Raw genomic sequence first — 17,102 nt, 5'->3', positions numbered from 1 at the left:
CTAGAGCCATTAACATGTTAATCATTGTTAAATTCCCTGTCTGGTAATTCCAAAATCTGTGTCACATCTGGGTCTGGTTCTGATGCTTGCTTTGTCTCTTCAGACTGCGTTTTTTCTTGCCTGTCTTGTACCCTTTTTTTATTGAAAGTTTAACATGATTTATCAGGCAATAGGAACTTAGTAGGCCTTTAGCATGAGTTATTATTCTCATGTAACCAAGAGTTGGGCTGTATTTAATGTTTGCAGAAGGTACCAGAGACTTCAAATTCCTCTAGTGTCCTTGTTTTTGTCTCCCATGTCATCTGTGAGCTTCTCTATGAACTCCTCCTTAGTCAATATGTTGAAGCTCTTTCAGCCGTAACCCACTGTTACAATAACATATTGGATCCTGTGAGAATCTGGTGGAGTTCCTGAATGAAAAACCCACAACAGTGCACTTCCTCCTGAAACTGTAGCCCCTAGGAGTGTCTCACTCTCACACTAGTCTGTACTCAGCCTCTAGCAATCTGTCAAAATCACCATTAAGTGTTCTCATCAGTTTATGAATTCAGAAATTCTGCTCCCAGCAAGCAGACCTCACTGTGATTCTCTATATTTGCCTGCTTCTCAGAATTTGGGGTGGCAGTTTGCCCTGCAACTTCAGCTTTCCATTGGACTTAAGAAAAGTCATGGATTTTCAGTTTGTTCAGCATTTTTTCTTATAAAAACAAGAGTGATGACTCTCAAGGTCTTTACATTTTGGAACTGAAACTAAAAGCAGCAGGACATTCGGACATGAATTATTTAAAAGGGTCATTGTTGACTCTAGAGACATTTTAATATTGCTGCATCGAAAGATAAAAGCACTCTCCTTTCTTCTCATGTGATATATGCCATGTACACCTCTGAGCTCACCACTAACCTCAACTCTACCTTATCCCTAACTTCCCATTTCAAATGGAAGGGAATGGGGATCAAGGAGTAGAAGGCCTGTTTTACCCATTATTGATTATTAAAAAGCTGAAAATAACCCATCACAAAATGGCCTCAGTAAAGTGGCTGCATCAGACATCATTTAGCCTGGAAAACCAGTATGCATAAAGGCTCAAATTTAAATTTTTGAATCCAGTGTTTGTTTGTTTTTTTTTAATTTACTTACTTTATTTTTCTGAGACAGAGTCTGACTCTGTCACCCAGGCTGGAGTGCAGTGGCGCGATCTTGGCTCACTGCAAGCTCCACCTCCTGGGTTCATGCCATTCTCCTGCCTCAGCCTCCCGAGTAGCTGGGACTACAGGCACCCACCACCACACCTGGCTAATTTTTTGTATTTTTAATAGAGACGGGGTTTCACCGTGTTAGCCAGGATGGTCTCGATCTCCTAACCTCGTGATCCACCCGCCTCGGCCTCCCAAAGTGCTGGGATTACAGGCATAAGCCACTGCGCCCAGCCCTGAATCCAGTATTTTTTAATAGAAACATGAGTTGGTTGAGATACTGAGTTCCTGCCTTCTCCATCCTAATCCCAAATTTCCAATCTCCTTGCCCCTTTACCATTTAATCTCCTGAGCCCAGCTCCTCTCCAGCCTGAAGAGTGTGTCTGTCAAGACTGTAGCTGTGAACAAAACACTATTACTTGAGCCTTATTCTGGAGCAAATGTGTGTGGTCTCACCAATGAACATCAGATAAGTCCCTTGGCATGGATTTCTTTTCCTTTTTAGTAATATAATCATAAAGGTTATTCAGACTTATTGAGCATTTACTATGGCCAGAAATTGTGATACTTGCTTTCCATATAGTTTATCTCACTTATTCCTATTACCCTTTGAAGTCAGAATTCTAACTATGAATCAGAGAAAATAAGTGACCTTCCTAAGGTCATCCAGTTGGTTTATGGTGAAGGCAGGATGCAAACTGAAATTTGTCTGTGATTTAAGTTCGGTGCTTTCCCTAGTCTCCTCCTCTCAGAGGCAGAACATAAGCATGTAATAGATACCACTAGGGTTCTTGTTTCTACCTTGGGAACAGCTGTTTGCAAGTCCAAATTAGGCAGCTAATCTAGCAGTTAGCCCAGATACAGCCCTTAGGCGCCCTAGTAGCTGTAACTTCCAGAAGGCAGGAACCTTCCATTCACTAGTGAGTCCCCAAAACAGTGAAGCAAAAATGTTTGTTGGAAATATGAGTGAATGAAAAAGTAATTTCATGAACATATGAATGAATAAATGAATGAAGCAACACCCAGTATGATGATTAATGCAACAGGAAGATGCCTTTCCAAGCATCACAAGATCCTGGGATCTTCACTGACTGTAAGTGCCTGTGGGGCAGGGACCATATTGGTCTTATTCATCACTCTCCTACTAGATAAATTAGCACATTCCTGGCACACTGTAAGTGTTCAATAAGCTTTTGTTCTTTTAGATGGATTGACTTATCAGAGGCAACTCTTTCAAGAACAAGTAGCCCTGTGCTCTGGAGAATGATTTACAGTGGTTCTCTTCTTCAGCCTGGAGCCTTTTCTGGATAACTCCCATCTTTCTCCCCTCTACTTCCTCTTCCCAGAATACACAAATTTATTATTACAGGCACCACTCTTCACCCCACATCTGATTCTTCCCTGACTCTGCTTAATGTACAAGTAAAGCAAAGAAATACTGTGTAGGACCTACTGGAATTAGAATCCTGCTCTGTCACCATTGGAAAGGATTTAGGGATCACCTCCCTTCAGAGGTGAGAATAAGAAAGTGTAAGTGAGTAATCCAGTGTCACCCAGTTGCTCACCAGACAGAAAGACCCAGAGCCCACCTCTCCTGCCTGTTAGTCCAGTGCTCGGGTGGCCCACGAGTTCATGTTGGCCCTGTCAGACCAAAGACAGTAATGAATATTAAACCCAGAATGCACCATATTATCAGGCCTTTTTTTGTTTTTGTTTTCTGTTAGTAACACAGGTAGAAGAGGAAACAACTAAAACCCCAACATCAGAGGCTCACCATCCCCACCTTCTGGCCCACCACTGGCAATGAACCCAAGCACAGGTCACTGTGGTCTCATGAAAGAAAACTGATGTGGGGGTTGGGTGGGCTTCGGGGTGTTGACTGCCATCTTCCCCTCCCACACCTGAAAAGCTAAGTTATGGTGTGAAGTCAGAAAATGTGGAATCTGCAACCCTGTCTTTAAAAAAAAAAAAAAAACTCATAGAACTTGGACTTTAATCATAAAGATCATTTTACCAAAGCATATTTTTTTAAAGGCTGTGAAATATTATGCAACGTTTGCATGGTTTAATTATGAGTTTAGAAAAGCCTAGCACAACTTTTTCACTACAGTAAAACATGACAGAGCATGAATCATGGCATAATACTTTATGCTTAGTGTGGCTTTAGACATGGGGTTAGAGGTGTGAGGCTGTCTACACAACAAGGCGTGAATTACTGTACCGCAATTCACACCCCAGGGGGCTTTATGACAATTCTAAAACCTCTTTTGTTTGCTTTTAAAATGATTAAAATATTGGAGTACTATATATTCACTTAGTAAATGTGTGTATCTAGTATATACGCATGTCTTATACAAAATATCTAAGTATGTGTTTTTTTTCACTTGGAGCAAAATACTTGCAGTAGCATGGGAATATTGAACAGTCTGCTATTTCTGTTTGCCTTTAGTTATTGGAAACACTGTTAGCTGTAAGATTACACAGGAGCTTCAGCCAAGGTTGAACATTTATTTTCTGCTGAGTTTAAAATGGACCAGCTCCTTTTGTTCCTTGCCACCTCTTTAAATCCTCTAAAATTTGGAATAAAATGAAGACCTTTCTTTAATATTAGATTTCAAAGATTCCAAGTTAAACTATTTGCCCAGGAACTACCAGGTTTTTTAAACTTAAAAAATCAGTTATTTTCACTCACACACAAAAAAGAAAGAAATGAATCAGTATGAGGGAGGGAGGCTGTCAGGAGAATAATGGGGAGGAAGACTTGGGTCTCCAAATGTCTGATTCTGTTATCCACTGTGGCAGCTTCAAAGAGATAAACAGAAAGGCAAACTTGAACTGCTGGAAATGAAAAGCCCCTGGAGGAAGCAGATCTGAATATTTTATAATGAGCAGAAATAGCTCATTTCTTTATGTCCTGACCTATACAAAACTTATACCCAGTATTTTCCTAAAGAAGTCTGCTCTTCCTACACTGCTACTTGCAGGATCATGAAGCTCTGGCTATGAAGACCCTTGGGAGTTATGGTAGTTCACTGTTATCTTTGTCCACAAAGGTGGGACATAAAGAGAAATTAATGTTTAACTCCAAAGAAATGTAAAACTGTCTTCTAGTGGGACAGTGTCCAATTTAAGTTTCCTTACACATTTGCCTAAGAATAGAGTTGGTTTTCCTCCTCCTTTTCATCTGCAAACAGTATGATGCTTTTGAAAATTAAGACTCCTTTGAATGCTGGAGTCAAATTGATAAAATCCATTTTGTCTAAATCTTTTGAAGTCAGACTTTTGTCTCTTCTCTATCCCAGACCTCTTATAATGGCAATCTATAAAATACCTGCTAAAAACTCTGACTTTTAAAAGTTGCAAACTTGAAGTCCTGAAAAGGAACAGAAGGCTTGGGTTGATAGGGCCAGTTCCACTGCTGGGTTTGTGAACTAGTCATTAGACCTCATTGCCAGTTTCCCAGCCAGACCTTCTTTCCTGTCATCCTTGGGAGAGAATTCGCCTTAATATAAAACATTTACCAGCCTATGGAATACTTTTTGCCCAAGGTAAAGGTATGAAAAAAAAAGCCCAAAACTCTACATTCTTACCGAACACAGATAGGTGATCCCCTGAGTTTATAAAATGTTTCTGATGATGATAATTGTAATTATTGGCAAAGCCGAAATCATGTCAGCAGTCATATGATACTTGAAGTTCTCAAGTGCTGCAGTTCAACAGTCTGGACATTAATACCTCTACCTTGAAAGTGTAATCCATTCCTCTCATCATTGTTAGCATGATTAAATAAAACCTTTGGAAGGAATAGTTATCAGGTGAAAATCTCCAAGAATTCAGTCTCTTCTGGGGGAAAATAATCCAACAGAAGCAGATACTTGGACTTGAGTAGGCTTAGTAAACCCTGGTACGTAGGCCACGTACATACAACTTGAACAAGGGCCACTCGTTCCTTATTAAAAGACATTTTTTAAATCCCACCCCACTTTACATATAATTGACCTTTCTGATTCTCTTCAGATACAAGGCAGATCCAACCATCCCCACCGTGGTCCTACGATCAGTCCTACCAATACCTGGGATCCATTGCCTCTCCTTCTGTGCACCCAGCAACGCCCATTTCACCTGGACGTGCCAGCGGCATGACAACCCTCTCTGCAGAACTTTCCAGTCGACTCTCAAGTAAGCCACTTGAAAATACATCCTTTGCAGCTGAGCTGAGGTGGAAGGTCCAGGAGACTAGAGGTGCATGAAGGAGTTGGCAGAACATTATTGAGTAAAACATGGTTTAAAGACAAGGTGACCTATCTCTACTCTGAGTCCCATGCCCATGCACTGATTTTCTTGGATACATAAGAGGCAGAGATTGTGGATGTGAAGGCAGAAGTGGCTTGGAGAAGTAGGTTCCTTAGACATTCTAAAGTTGTTCACATTTGGCAAGAAAGGATGGTGACTGAAGGGTTAAGAACAATATAAAAAGCCAAAGTAGTCAACTTTTGGGACTCATTATTCCAAATGAATTCTGGACTAATGGGACTGGTCCATGCGGTGGTGGTAAATTTTCACAGATCACATGGACAGCACATGGGGGTACATGTGGAATGGGAAGTAAATACAGCTGCCCCTCGGTATCCATGCAGGACTGGTTCCAGGACCCCCCATGGATACCAAAACCCATGGATGCTCAAGTCCCTCATATAAAATGGTATATTTATATATAACTTACATATATCCTCCCATATATTTAAATCATCCCCAGATTACTCGTAATACCTAATAAAATGTAAATGCTATGTAAATACTTGTTATACTGCATTGTTTAGGGAATGACAAGAAGAAAAGTCTGTATATGTCTAATACAGACACAACCATCCTTTTTTTTAAATAATATTTTTGATCTACGGTTGGTTAAACAGATGCAGAACCCACGGATATAGAGAACCGACTGTATACCCCAAATCAGACATTCCAACTAAGCACTGTTCATACAGAGGCCAGAGGAACAGCATGAAAAACTCAGGTGTCATGGTTAGCATAATTGTTGTTAATATGAGCTCATTAAGTATTAGTCATTTAACCTATGAGCCCTTTGGGCTTGGCACTCACCTTTGCTCGTGGGCAGGGAAATCAGAGTTACAGAGAAAAATTCCTTTGTTGAAGGCAAAAGAAGAAACTTAGTGTTTGGGGCTTTGAAATTGGAGCTGCACCAAACTGTGAAAATACTTCAGAGAACTTCAGTGTTATGATGCCTGCAAACACACTTGCATGTGTGTTGGGGGAAGGGGGTGGGTCTTGCTTTTCAGCTCTTGGGATCAGATTATAGCAGATTAGGGGGCAGGCACAGGGGCAGTGGAGTCATGTCTGCCATTTTAAATGTTGTGTAATGTTGTGTTTTCCAGACAGTTGTGATTACTTCAGGTTTCACCAGATGCCTTAGCTGCTGCTTAGAGCTTCACAGAATGCCTTCTAAGAGCTTCACAACGGCAGTACTATTGACATTTGGGGCCAAATAATTCTTTGTTGGGGGGTCTGTCCTGAGCATCGGAGAATATTTAGCAGCATCCTTGGCCTCTAGATGCCAATAGCATCCCCCTCACCCCAGTTAGGACAATAAAAAATGTTTCCAGACATTGCCAAATGTCCCAAGGGGCAAAACTGCCCCGAGGTGAGAACCACTGCCTTCCAGTATTCTTGGGTGGTACAGTAAAATAGGAAAACCAACTTAAGTGCTCGGTTTTCACATTACTTTTGGCCATTAGTGCCAATATTTTCACGGTACATTCTGCTCTAAGGCATTGAGAGTAGCACAGGTATCATGGCATCTTGTTTAGCTTGTGGTTTCTAGAAGCTTATCCCTCAAGAGCAAAGGCACTTGTCAGCTTTTACTGATTCTTCTCAGGGCACCCCTCTGCCCACCAGCTATGGTCTTCACCTGAAATAATGCCTGTTCTCCTTCGAATGTTCCTGCTATGGGTCTATCCTTCGGAATTTATTACATAAGTCTTTTGACTTGGTCATTACCCAAGATCAGCACATTATAGTCCAAGAACCCTAGGGGCCAACTCCTCCAGCTGACTGGTGTTCAGATGGAAGGGTGACTTTTTAAATAAAAGGAATGAGTAACATGTGCACTCCAAAGTCCCATATCACAGTTACATTTGTGAATATCCTGGACTTCAGTCACCCAAAGAGTAACAGAGAACATTTTATGGCATGGGAGTGTGAAGTAGATAAAAACCATGCCCCATTTCCGAACCCAAGAATGATTCTTTTCTTTTTGGAGGGAGGACAGAATTCCAGATGAGCTTTCACAGTGGCATAGAACAGTATGGGAGACTGCTCTTCAATTTGGCAGAACTCCCTCTGAGAAATCAAGCCTGGAGCACAGGCCTGAAAAGTGTTGTCATAAACCTGGAGGCAGGAGGGGGGTGGAATACATAAAAGGAAAGTGGCTGCCTGGCCGACAGCTTTGAGAACCTGACACTGCTCTGTGGCTGCTTTGCCTTTTAATCCAGCCCGACAGCTTTGTGCTCTGCCCCTCTTCCCGGCCCCAGCCCCACCTGGGCTTCCTTCTGCGCTGGGGACTTGGACTCTGTCTGTCTCTCTCTCTATCCTTTGCAGACAGACTCCACACCTTGTCTGAAAAGAGTTGTCATCTAGAGGTTTACTTTTCTTTTTCAAAAAAAATTAATGTTTAGCTGCCAACCTGGGCGACAGACAGCATGCATTAATCTGATTCATGCAAAAGCTCCTTTTAAGGCAGCCATTACCTGCTCAGGTTGTTTAATCCTCTGGGGGCAGTAGGAGGGGCCCTGTAGCGAGGCTGCTTTCATCCATGTCAAGCTGGAGAGCGAAGACTTGAGCTGTCATGGCAAATATTTAGCCCCATCAATGGGAAAACACTTCCAACCAAAATACCTGGACCTCCTAAGCCCCAGATTTCCTACTCTTAAAAACTCCCTGTGAATATCAGGGGATCCCAACTCCCCCCACACTGTTGCTGAATCAGGGGACACTAGGCCAGCCAAAAGGACAGAAGAGCTATGGCTAGATGGGTGAATTGCGCAGACTGATGGGTCTGAATAAGGGATCTGAGACAAGACACAAAGATGAAAACCAACATTTGAATATAGCATTTGAATCTGAGCATATCTAGAGGGCCTAAGGTATCTTATTATCAAAATGTGTGTAAAAAAGATAGTTTGACCAAATGGATGGTCTTTTGTAGTATGACGTTGCTCGTGTGTACATAGAAGAAGGATCCTAGGCAGCATTCCAGCTCTTTCTTTTGGATGTTCTGCTCACAAGTGAAAGAACTATTTTCCCCCAACAGCTGAGACTGTAACATCATTCCAGTACTTATGTCCATGACAAATCACGGACTCACTCCGGATTCCAGTAACTTGGTACCATCACCACATTACCATGTAGTAGTTGGAACCTACTGGCAGAGCATGTCCAGACACTGCTGTAAAACAGGGTGAACTTTCATTCATTTTCCAGTGGATTCACCTTTTTGTCTCAGGGCAAATGAAGCAAGAGGAATAATGGGTAGAGTCATTTATTTGTGTCCAGAGTATTGCATCAGATGACAACAAACTGAGTGTATTTGCCTAATGCTTTTCCTCCTGTCCCAGCTTCTCTGTAGACTCTATAAATCTAAATGGAAAAATGGAGTAAAGCTTCCTGTTAACTCTCAAACATGTCACAGCTCTCCATGTCAGCAAAAACAAGTGACACAGGGCTTGCTCACAGATGGCCCCAATGAGCGGGCAGGGATGAACCCTGTGGAATGAGGTGTGGCCTGGCTTGAGAATGACTAGAGTGTGGCCAAGGAAGGGCAGCCTCAGAACCACTGTCCGTTTACAACTTTTTCCCTGCCCACATGTCTGCCTGGCTTTGAAAAGATTAACAGGAGTGTTTGAAAGTCAGACTCCTGGTTTCCTCATTAGTGAAGGGATCTGCTACAGACTTGGGCTGTTTCTATAAACTTTAATTACCTCTGATGAGGAGTGTATCCCCTCATCACATTCACCCCAAAGGTACAGAAGAGTTCATTTTTAAAAATGTGTTAGAGCAATAAAAGACCATTAGAGGGAGGGAGGATGGGGTGTGGAATAGATGAGAGAGCGAGAGCGAGAGAGAGAGAGAAAACACACTAGCTCTCCCTGCTGGAATAATAGGCTTGAAATATGAGGAAGTTGATCAACTGCCGATGCCTTCCAAAAACAGATTAATCCACCTTGGTAGCTTTCCTTTCAGAGCAAGCTTTTGGTTCCATCAACTTTCTCTATCAGCCTGAACTCAAAAGGACACAGGCCACATGCCATCTGAGCTTAAGAGTTATTTTGTGTGTTGATCTGAGAACTTCACATTTTAAAACAATGAGTTCATGTTTCTACTGTTTGTTGCTGTCTGTGGATTTGCTGATATAAAGAGGAGAGTCCTAGCCTGGTCATTTAATGAATAATTCTGAGGAACCTGAACTCTCCAGGGTGCACTCCTACATCTGCAGTGGTGGTTCTCCGCTGGGGTGACTTTGCTTCCATCCCCCCACCTGCAGGATATCTGGCAATGTCTGGAGACATTCTGAGTTGTCACAAGAGGGGCGGGCGATGCTACTAACATCTAATGGGTAAAGCAGAGATGCTGCCAAACATCCTACGATGAACAAGACAGCCCCCCTTCACCCCAACAAATCATGATCTGGCCCAAAATGTCAACAGTGTCAACAGTTGAGAAACTCTGATCTACAGACATAGGGAACCCTGCCTAGTACACAAATCCTCCGTAGTTCCCAAGGGCGGCCTGTAGGTAAGAAAAATGCAGAGAGAGCCAGTGAACCACAGGACAGCCCTAAAGCCAGTTGGTGAAACTGTAAATGCATAATCCTAACAAAATAATGTACAGTCGTAACAAAGTGAGTTTTAGAGACAAAGCTTTATAATTTCTGGTAAAATTTCCACATGTGCAAAAAACAGAGTAGATAAATCAAGGTCCTACATCTACTTGTGTTAACAGACCAGTGAAGTGTGTAATAGAGAATACCAGGTGAACTCAAGGCCGTACTGTTTCTAAAATTGTGGAACTAGTATGAAGGTAGATATGGAGAGGAGGAGTGGTAATGATATTCCCTGACATTCGCTCAACAGTTGCTACTGAGCCATGCATTCGCTTAAATACTAGGAAATTATCAATTTTTCAACTGTCGAAGGCCTATAAAAGTGGCAATTTTCTATCATTCAACCTAAATACTATGTGTAATGTATTATTATATATTAATATTGTTAGGATATATATTATGTATAACATATTGTGTTAGTAGTAACATATTTGTGCATCCTTTACATTATATAGTGTCAAATTATCACTTGCTATATTAATATCACAGATTAGATTTATATTATTATTGGTATATTGCTCAAATAGAGGGTCAGCAAACTTTTTTCTGTAAGGGGCCAGAGAATAAATATTTTAGGGCTGGGCACGGTTGTTCATGCCTGTAATCCCAGCACTTTGGGAGGCTGAGGCAGGTGGATCACTTGAGGTCGGGAGTTCGAGACCTGCCTAGCCAACGTGGCGAAATCTCATCTCTACTAAAAATACAAAAATTGGCCAGGCCTGCTGGCGGGCGCCTGTAATCCCAGCTACTCAGGAGGCTGAGGCAGTAGAATTGCTTGAGCCCAGGAGGTGGTGGGTGCAGTGAGCCGAGATCACACCACTGCACTCCAGCCTCGGTGACAGAGTGAGACTTTGTCTCCAAAAAAAAAAAAAAAAAGAATAAATATTTGCTCTGTGGCTCCTGCAGTCTATATACTGACCACTTGACTTTACAGTAGTAGCTCTAAAGCAGCCACAGGCAGTACATGAAAGAATGAGTGAGGATGTGTTCCGAAGTATGGATGGACACTGAAGTTTGAATTTCCTGTCATTTTAACAGGTCAGGAAGTATTCTTTTTTGGATTTTTTTTCAACCATTTAAAAAAAGTAAAACGCAGTCTTACCTCCTGGGACATGCAAAAATGTCAGATTTGGCTGGCAGGCTGCAGTTTGCCAACCCTGGGATTATATCAACATTTTATATACGTTATACATATTATAGTATATACTATTGCATATTATATCTATACTATACATATTATGCTATACTACATCATTTCATATATCATGTCATATTACATGACATGATATTCTATATTACTATATTATATTACTGTATATTATACCATCCTCCTGGGCAGTAGCAGCCTCCTGATCCCCATCCTCCTGGGCATAGCATCCTGAGTGACCTCATCTTTTTGGGTGGCAGATTCTGGGGTAGAAACCCTCTCCCTGGGCAGCAGCAGCCTCGGTGGCCCCCATCCTCCCAGGTGGTAGCAATCCTGTGTGGTTCCAATCTTCCTGGGCGGTAAATTCTGATAGAAACCCATCTCCCTGGACAGTAGCATCCTGGGTGTCCCCTGTCCTCCTAGGCGGTAGCATCCTGAGTGGTCCCCGACCTCCTGGGCATAGCATCCTGGGTAGTCCTCATCCTCTTGGGAGGTGACATGCTAGGTGATCCTCGTCATCTCAGGAGGTGGCATCCTGGGTGGTCCCTGTCCCCCTGGGTATAGCATCCTGGGTGATCCTCGTCCTCTTGGGAGTAGCATCCCAGCTGGTCCCCGTCCTGGGTGGCTTGCCATCCTCCTAGGCGGTATCATCCCGGGTAGCCCCCAGGGGCAGAGGGAAGAGCTGTGGCCTCCGCAACCCCCTACTCACTTCCGCTCTGTTCTCTTGCCCGCCCTGCAGCGGCACCCGACCTGACGGCCTTCAGCGACCCGCGCCAGTTCCCCGCGCTGCCCTCCATCTCCGACCCCCGCATGCACTACCCGGGCGCCTTCACCTACTCCCCGACGCCGGTCACCTCGGGCATCGGCATCGGCATGTCGGCCATGGGCTCGGCCACGCGCTACCACACCTACCTGCCGCCGCCCTACCCCGGCTCGTCGCAAGCGCAGGGCGGCCCGTTCCAAGCCAGCTCGCCCTCCTACCACCTGTACTACGGCGCCTCGGCCGGCTCCTACCAGTTCTCCATGGTGGGCGGCGAGCGCTCGCCGCCGCGCATCCTGCCGCCCTGCACCAACGCCTCCACCGGCTCCGCGCTGCTCAACCCCAGCCTCCCGAACCAGAGCGACGTGGTGGAGGCCGAGGGCAGCCACAGCAACTCCCCCACCAACATGGCGCCCGCCGCGCGCCTGGAGGAGGCCGTGTGGAGGCCCTACTGAGGCGCCAGGCCCGGCCCGGCCCGGCTGGGCCCCGCGGGGCGCCGGCTCCTCCTCCGGGCGCCCGGGCCTCCTGTTCCCGACAAGCCCACCGGGATCCCGGGCCCTGGGCCCGGCCACCGTCCTGGGGCCGAGGGCGCCCGACGGCCGGGATCTCGCTGTAGATCAGGCCCGCGCGGCCTCCTGCGCCCAGAAGCCCACGCCGCCGCCGTCTGCTGGCGCCCAGGCCCTCACGGAGGTGTCCGAGCCGAGGCACCTCGAGGGCGTCCACCAGCCCCAGCACCTAGGGGACGCGCTGGAAAGCAAACAGGAAGATTCCCGGAGGGAAACTGTGAATGCTTCTGATTTAGCAATGCTGTGAATAAAAAGAAAGATTTTATACCCTTGACTTAACTTTTTAACCAAGTTGTTTATTCCAAAGAGTGTGGAATTTTGGTTGGGGTGGGGGGAGAGGAGGGATGCAACTCGCCCTGTTTGGCATCTAATTCTTATTTTTAATTTTTCCGCACCTTATCAATTGCAGAATGCGTATTTGCATTTGGGTGGTTTTTATTTTTATATACGTTTATATAAATATATATAAATTGAGCTTGCTTCTTTCTTGCTTTGACCATGGAAAGAAATATGATTCCCTTTTCTGTAAGTTTTATTTAACTTTTCTTTTGGACTTTTGGGTAGTTGTTTGTTTTTTTTGTTTTTTTTTTTGAGAAACAGCTACAGCTTTGGGTCATTTTTAACTACTGTATTCCCACAAGGAATCCCCAGATATTTATGTATCTTGATGTTCAGACATTTATGTGTTGATAATTTTTTAATTATTTAAATGTACTTATATTAAGAAAAATATCAAGTACTACATTTTTTTTGTTCTTGATAGTAGCCAAAGTTAAATGTATCACATTGAAGAAGGCTAGAAAAAAAGGATGAGTAATGTGATCACTTGGTTATCCAGAAGTATTGTTTACATTAAACTCCCTTTCATGTTAATCAAACAAGTGAGTAGCTCACGCAGCAATGTTTTTAATAGGATTTTTAGACACTGAGGGTCACTCCAAGGGATCAGAAGTATGGAATTTTCTGCCGGGCTCAACAAGGGTCTCATATCTAACTTCCTCCTTAAAACAGAGAAGGTCAATGTAGTTCCAGAGGGTTGAGGCAGGTGCCAATAATTACATCTTTGGAGAGGATTTGATTTCTACCCAGGGATTTGCTCACCCCAAGGTCATCTGATAATTTCACAGATGCTGTGTAACAGAACACAGCCAAAGTAAACTGTGTAGGGGAGCCACATTTATATAGGAACCAAATCAATGAATTTAGGGGTTACGATTATAGCAATTTAGGGGCCCACCAGAAGCAGGCCTCAAGAAGTCAATTTGCCTCTGTGTGCCTCAGTGGAGACAAGTGGGAAAACATGGTCCCACCTGTGCAAGACCCCCTGTCCTGTGCTGCTCACTCAGCAACATCTTTGTGTTGCTTTCACCAGGCTGAGACCCTACCCTATGGGGTATGTGGGCTTTTACCTGTGCACCAGTGTGACAGGAAAGATTCATGTCACTACTGTCCGTGGCTACAATTCAAAGGTATCCAATGTCACTGTAAATTTTATGGCACTATTTTTATTGGAGGATTTGGTCAGAATGCAGTTGTTTTACAACTCATAAATACTAACTGCTGATTTTGACACGTGTGCTCCAAATGATCTGGTGGTTATTTAACGTACCTCTTAAAATTCGTTGAAACGATTTCAGGTCAACTCTGAAGAGTATTTGAAAGCAGGACTTCAGAACAGTGTTTGATTTTTATTTTATAAATTTAAGCATTCAAATTAGGCAAATCTTTGGCTGCAGGCAGCAAAAACAGCTGGACTTATTTAAAACAACTTGTTTTTGAGTTTTCTTATATATATATTGATTATTTGTTTTACACACATGCAGTAGCACTTTGGTAAGAGTTAAAGAGTAAAGCAGCTTATGTTGTCAGGTCGTTCTTATCTAGAGAAGAGCTATAGCAGATCTCGGACAAACTCAGAATATATTCACTTTCATTTTTGACAGGATTCCCTCCACAACTCAGTTTCATATATTATTCCATATTACGTTTTTGCAGCTAAATTACCATAAAATGTCAGCAAATGTAAAAATTTAATTTCTGAAAAGGACCATTAGCCCATTTCCCCCAGATTGAACGTAAATGTTTTTTTCAGCACATGTTGCCATGTCTGACCTGCAAAAATGCTGGAGAAAAATGAAGGAAAAAATTATGTTTTTCAGTTTAATTCTGTTACCTGAAGATATTCCAACTCAAAACCAGCCTCACGCTCTGATTAGATAATCTTTCACATTGAACCTTTACTCTCAAAGCCATGTGTGGAGAGGGCTTGTCACTATTGTAGGCTCACTGGATTGGTCATTTAGAGTTTCACAGACTCTTACCAGCATATATAGCATTTAGTTGTTTCAAAAAAATTAAACCGTTGTTGTTTTGGAGATAGGTCTCACGCAACACATTTTTTTGTGTGTGTGTGAAAAATTGCATTCATTGACTTCAGGTAGATTAAGGTATCTTTTTATTCATTGCCCTCAGGAAAGTTAAGGTATCAATGAGACCCTTAAGCCAATCATATAATAACCGCATGTGTCTGGTCCAGGAGAAGTATTGAATAAGCCATTTCTACTGCTTACTCATGTCCCTATTTATAATTTCAACATGGACACATATTTCAGTTCTTTCTGTTTTTCTCACTATCTGAAAATACATTTCCCTCCCTCTCTTCCCTCCAGTATCTCCCTCTTTTTCTCTCTTCCTCTATCTTCCAAACCCCACTTTCTCCTTCCTCATTTTCCTATGTTCTCTTAAGAAGATAGCACATACCCCCACCCAGTACCAAATTTCAGAACACAAGAAGGTCCAGTTCTTCCCCCTTCACATAAAGGAACATGGTGAGTCAGCCTTTCTCCCGTTTATGGGTTTCTTCCAGCAGAACAGAGACATTGCCAACCATGTTGGATCTGCTTGCTGTCCAAACCAGCAAACTTTCCTGGGCAAATCACAATCAGTGAGTAAATAGACAGCCTTTCTGCTGCCTCGGGTTTCTGTGCAGATAAACAAAAATGCTCTGATTAGAAAGGAAATGAATGGTTCCACTCAAATGTCCTGCAATCTAGGATTGCAGATTTCTGCCTTGAAATACCTGTTTCCTTGGGACATTCCGTCCTGGTGATTTTTATTTTTGTTGGTTTTTATTTTTGGGGGGAATAAAATGTTTGGGTCTTTTATACATTAAAATTTGTTTGACAATAATCTCACAAAACATATTTTACATCTGAACAAAATGCCTTTTTGTTTACCCTAGCGTATACATTTGTTTTGGGATTTTTGTGTGTTTGTTGGGAATTTTGTTTTTAGCCAGGTCAGTATTGATAAGGCTGATCATTTGGCTCTTTTTTTCCTTCCAGAAGAGTTGCATCAACAAAGTTAATTGTATTTATGTATGTAAATAGATTTTAAGCTTCATTATAAAATATTGTTAATGCCTATAACTTTTTTTCAATTTTTTTTGTGTGTGTTTCTAAGGACTTTTTCTTAGGTTTGCTAAATACTGTAGGAAAAAAATGCTTCTTTCTACTTTGTTTATTTTAGACTTTAAAATGAGCTACTTCTTATTCACTTTTGTAAACAGCTAATAGCATGGTTCCAACTTTTTTTAAGTTCACTTTTTTTGTTCTAGGGGAAATGAATGTGCAAAAAAAGAAAAAGAACTGTTGGTTATTTGTGTTATTCTGGATGTATAAAAATCAATGGAAAAAAATAAACTTTCAAATTGAAATGACGGTATAACACATCTACTGAAAAAGCAACGGGAAATGTGGTCCTATTTAAACCAGCCCCCGCCTAGGGTCTATTCGTGTGGCAATTATTGGGTTTGGTCACAAAACATCCTGAAAATTCATGCGTGGGCTTCTTTCTCCCTGGTACAAACGTATCGAACGCTTCCTAAAGGGGAACTGTCAAGCTGGTGTCTTCAGCCAGATGACATGAGAGAATATCCCAGAACCCTCTCTCCCAGGTGTTTCTAGATAGCACAGGAGAGCAGGCACTGCACTGTCCACAGTCCACGGTACGCAGTCGGGTGGGCCGCCTCCCCTCTCCTGGGAGCATTCATCGTGCCCAGCCTGAGCAGGGCAGCTGGACTGCTGCTGTTCAGGAGCCACCAGAGCCTTTCTCTCTTTGTACCACAGTTTCTTCTGTAAATCCAGTGTTATAATCAGTGTGAATGGCAAATAAACAGTTTGACAAGTACATACACCATATCCAATTGGTTTTGTCTTTCTCTGAGATGGAGGGCTGGGAAACCGAGTAAAGCCCACTGCACACACTAGGAAGATACCTCCGGTGAACAGCTTCAGGCTGAAGCTATGCCCTCACCCCCAGTGCTCCTAGCACACTCTGGCTTCTGAAGGCACGAGGGCCTGGAAAAGGCGCAGGCTCCCAGGGTTGCTTCTTTGCATATGAAAGAGCACTGAAGCATGTTTTAATGCTTGTTTTAAAAAATAATAATAGGCCAGCGCGGTGGCTCACGCCTGTAATCCCAGCACTTTGGGAGGCCGAGGCGGGCGGATCATGAGGTCAGATCGCGACCATCCTGGC

General features: G+C 43.1%; 1 protein-coding gene across 8 annotated transcripts in view; it reads left to right on the top strand.

The window, feature by feature from the left end:
• The window catches only part of RUNX1 (RUNX family transcription factor 1), a 260,858-nt gene extending 244,093 nt beyond the window's left edge, over positions 1 to 16,765 (top strand). For 6 of the 8 annotated variants that reach the window (XM_063659698.1, XM_063659701.1, XM_063659700.1 and 3 more), the window contains 2 exons: positions 5,212 to 5,373; positions 11,980 to 12,592. In XM_063659698.1, coding sequence (XP_063515768.1) covers positions 5,212 to 5,373; positions 11,980 to 12,455 — 638 coding nt within the window. In that variant the 3' untranslated portion in view covers positions 12,456 to 12,592. Of the gene's footprint in view, positions 1 to 5,211; positions 5,374 to 11,979 lie in introns of all 8 variants that reach the window. The other 2 variants (XM_054468831.2, XM_054468825.2) reach the window with 2 other exon arrangements.
• The last annotated feature ends 337 nt before the right edge of the window (positions 16,766 to 17,102 follow it).

The sequence above is a fragment of the Pongo pygmaeus genome, chromosome 22, assembly GCF_028885625.2.
Source record: "Pongo pygmaeus isolate AG05252 chromosome 22, NHGRI_mPonPyg2-v2.0_pri, whole genome shotgun sequence".
Lineage (NCBI taxonomy): Eukaryota > Metazoa > Chordata > Mammalia > Primates > Hominidae > Pongo > Pongo pygmaeus.
The sequence above is the reverse complement of the archived record's forward strand: the minus strand, read 5'-3'. Positions and strand labels throughout refer to the sequence as shown.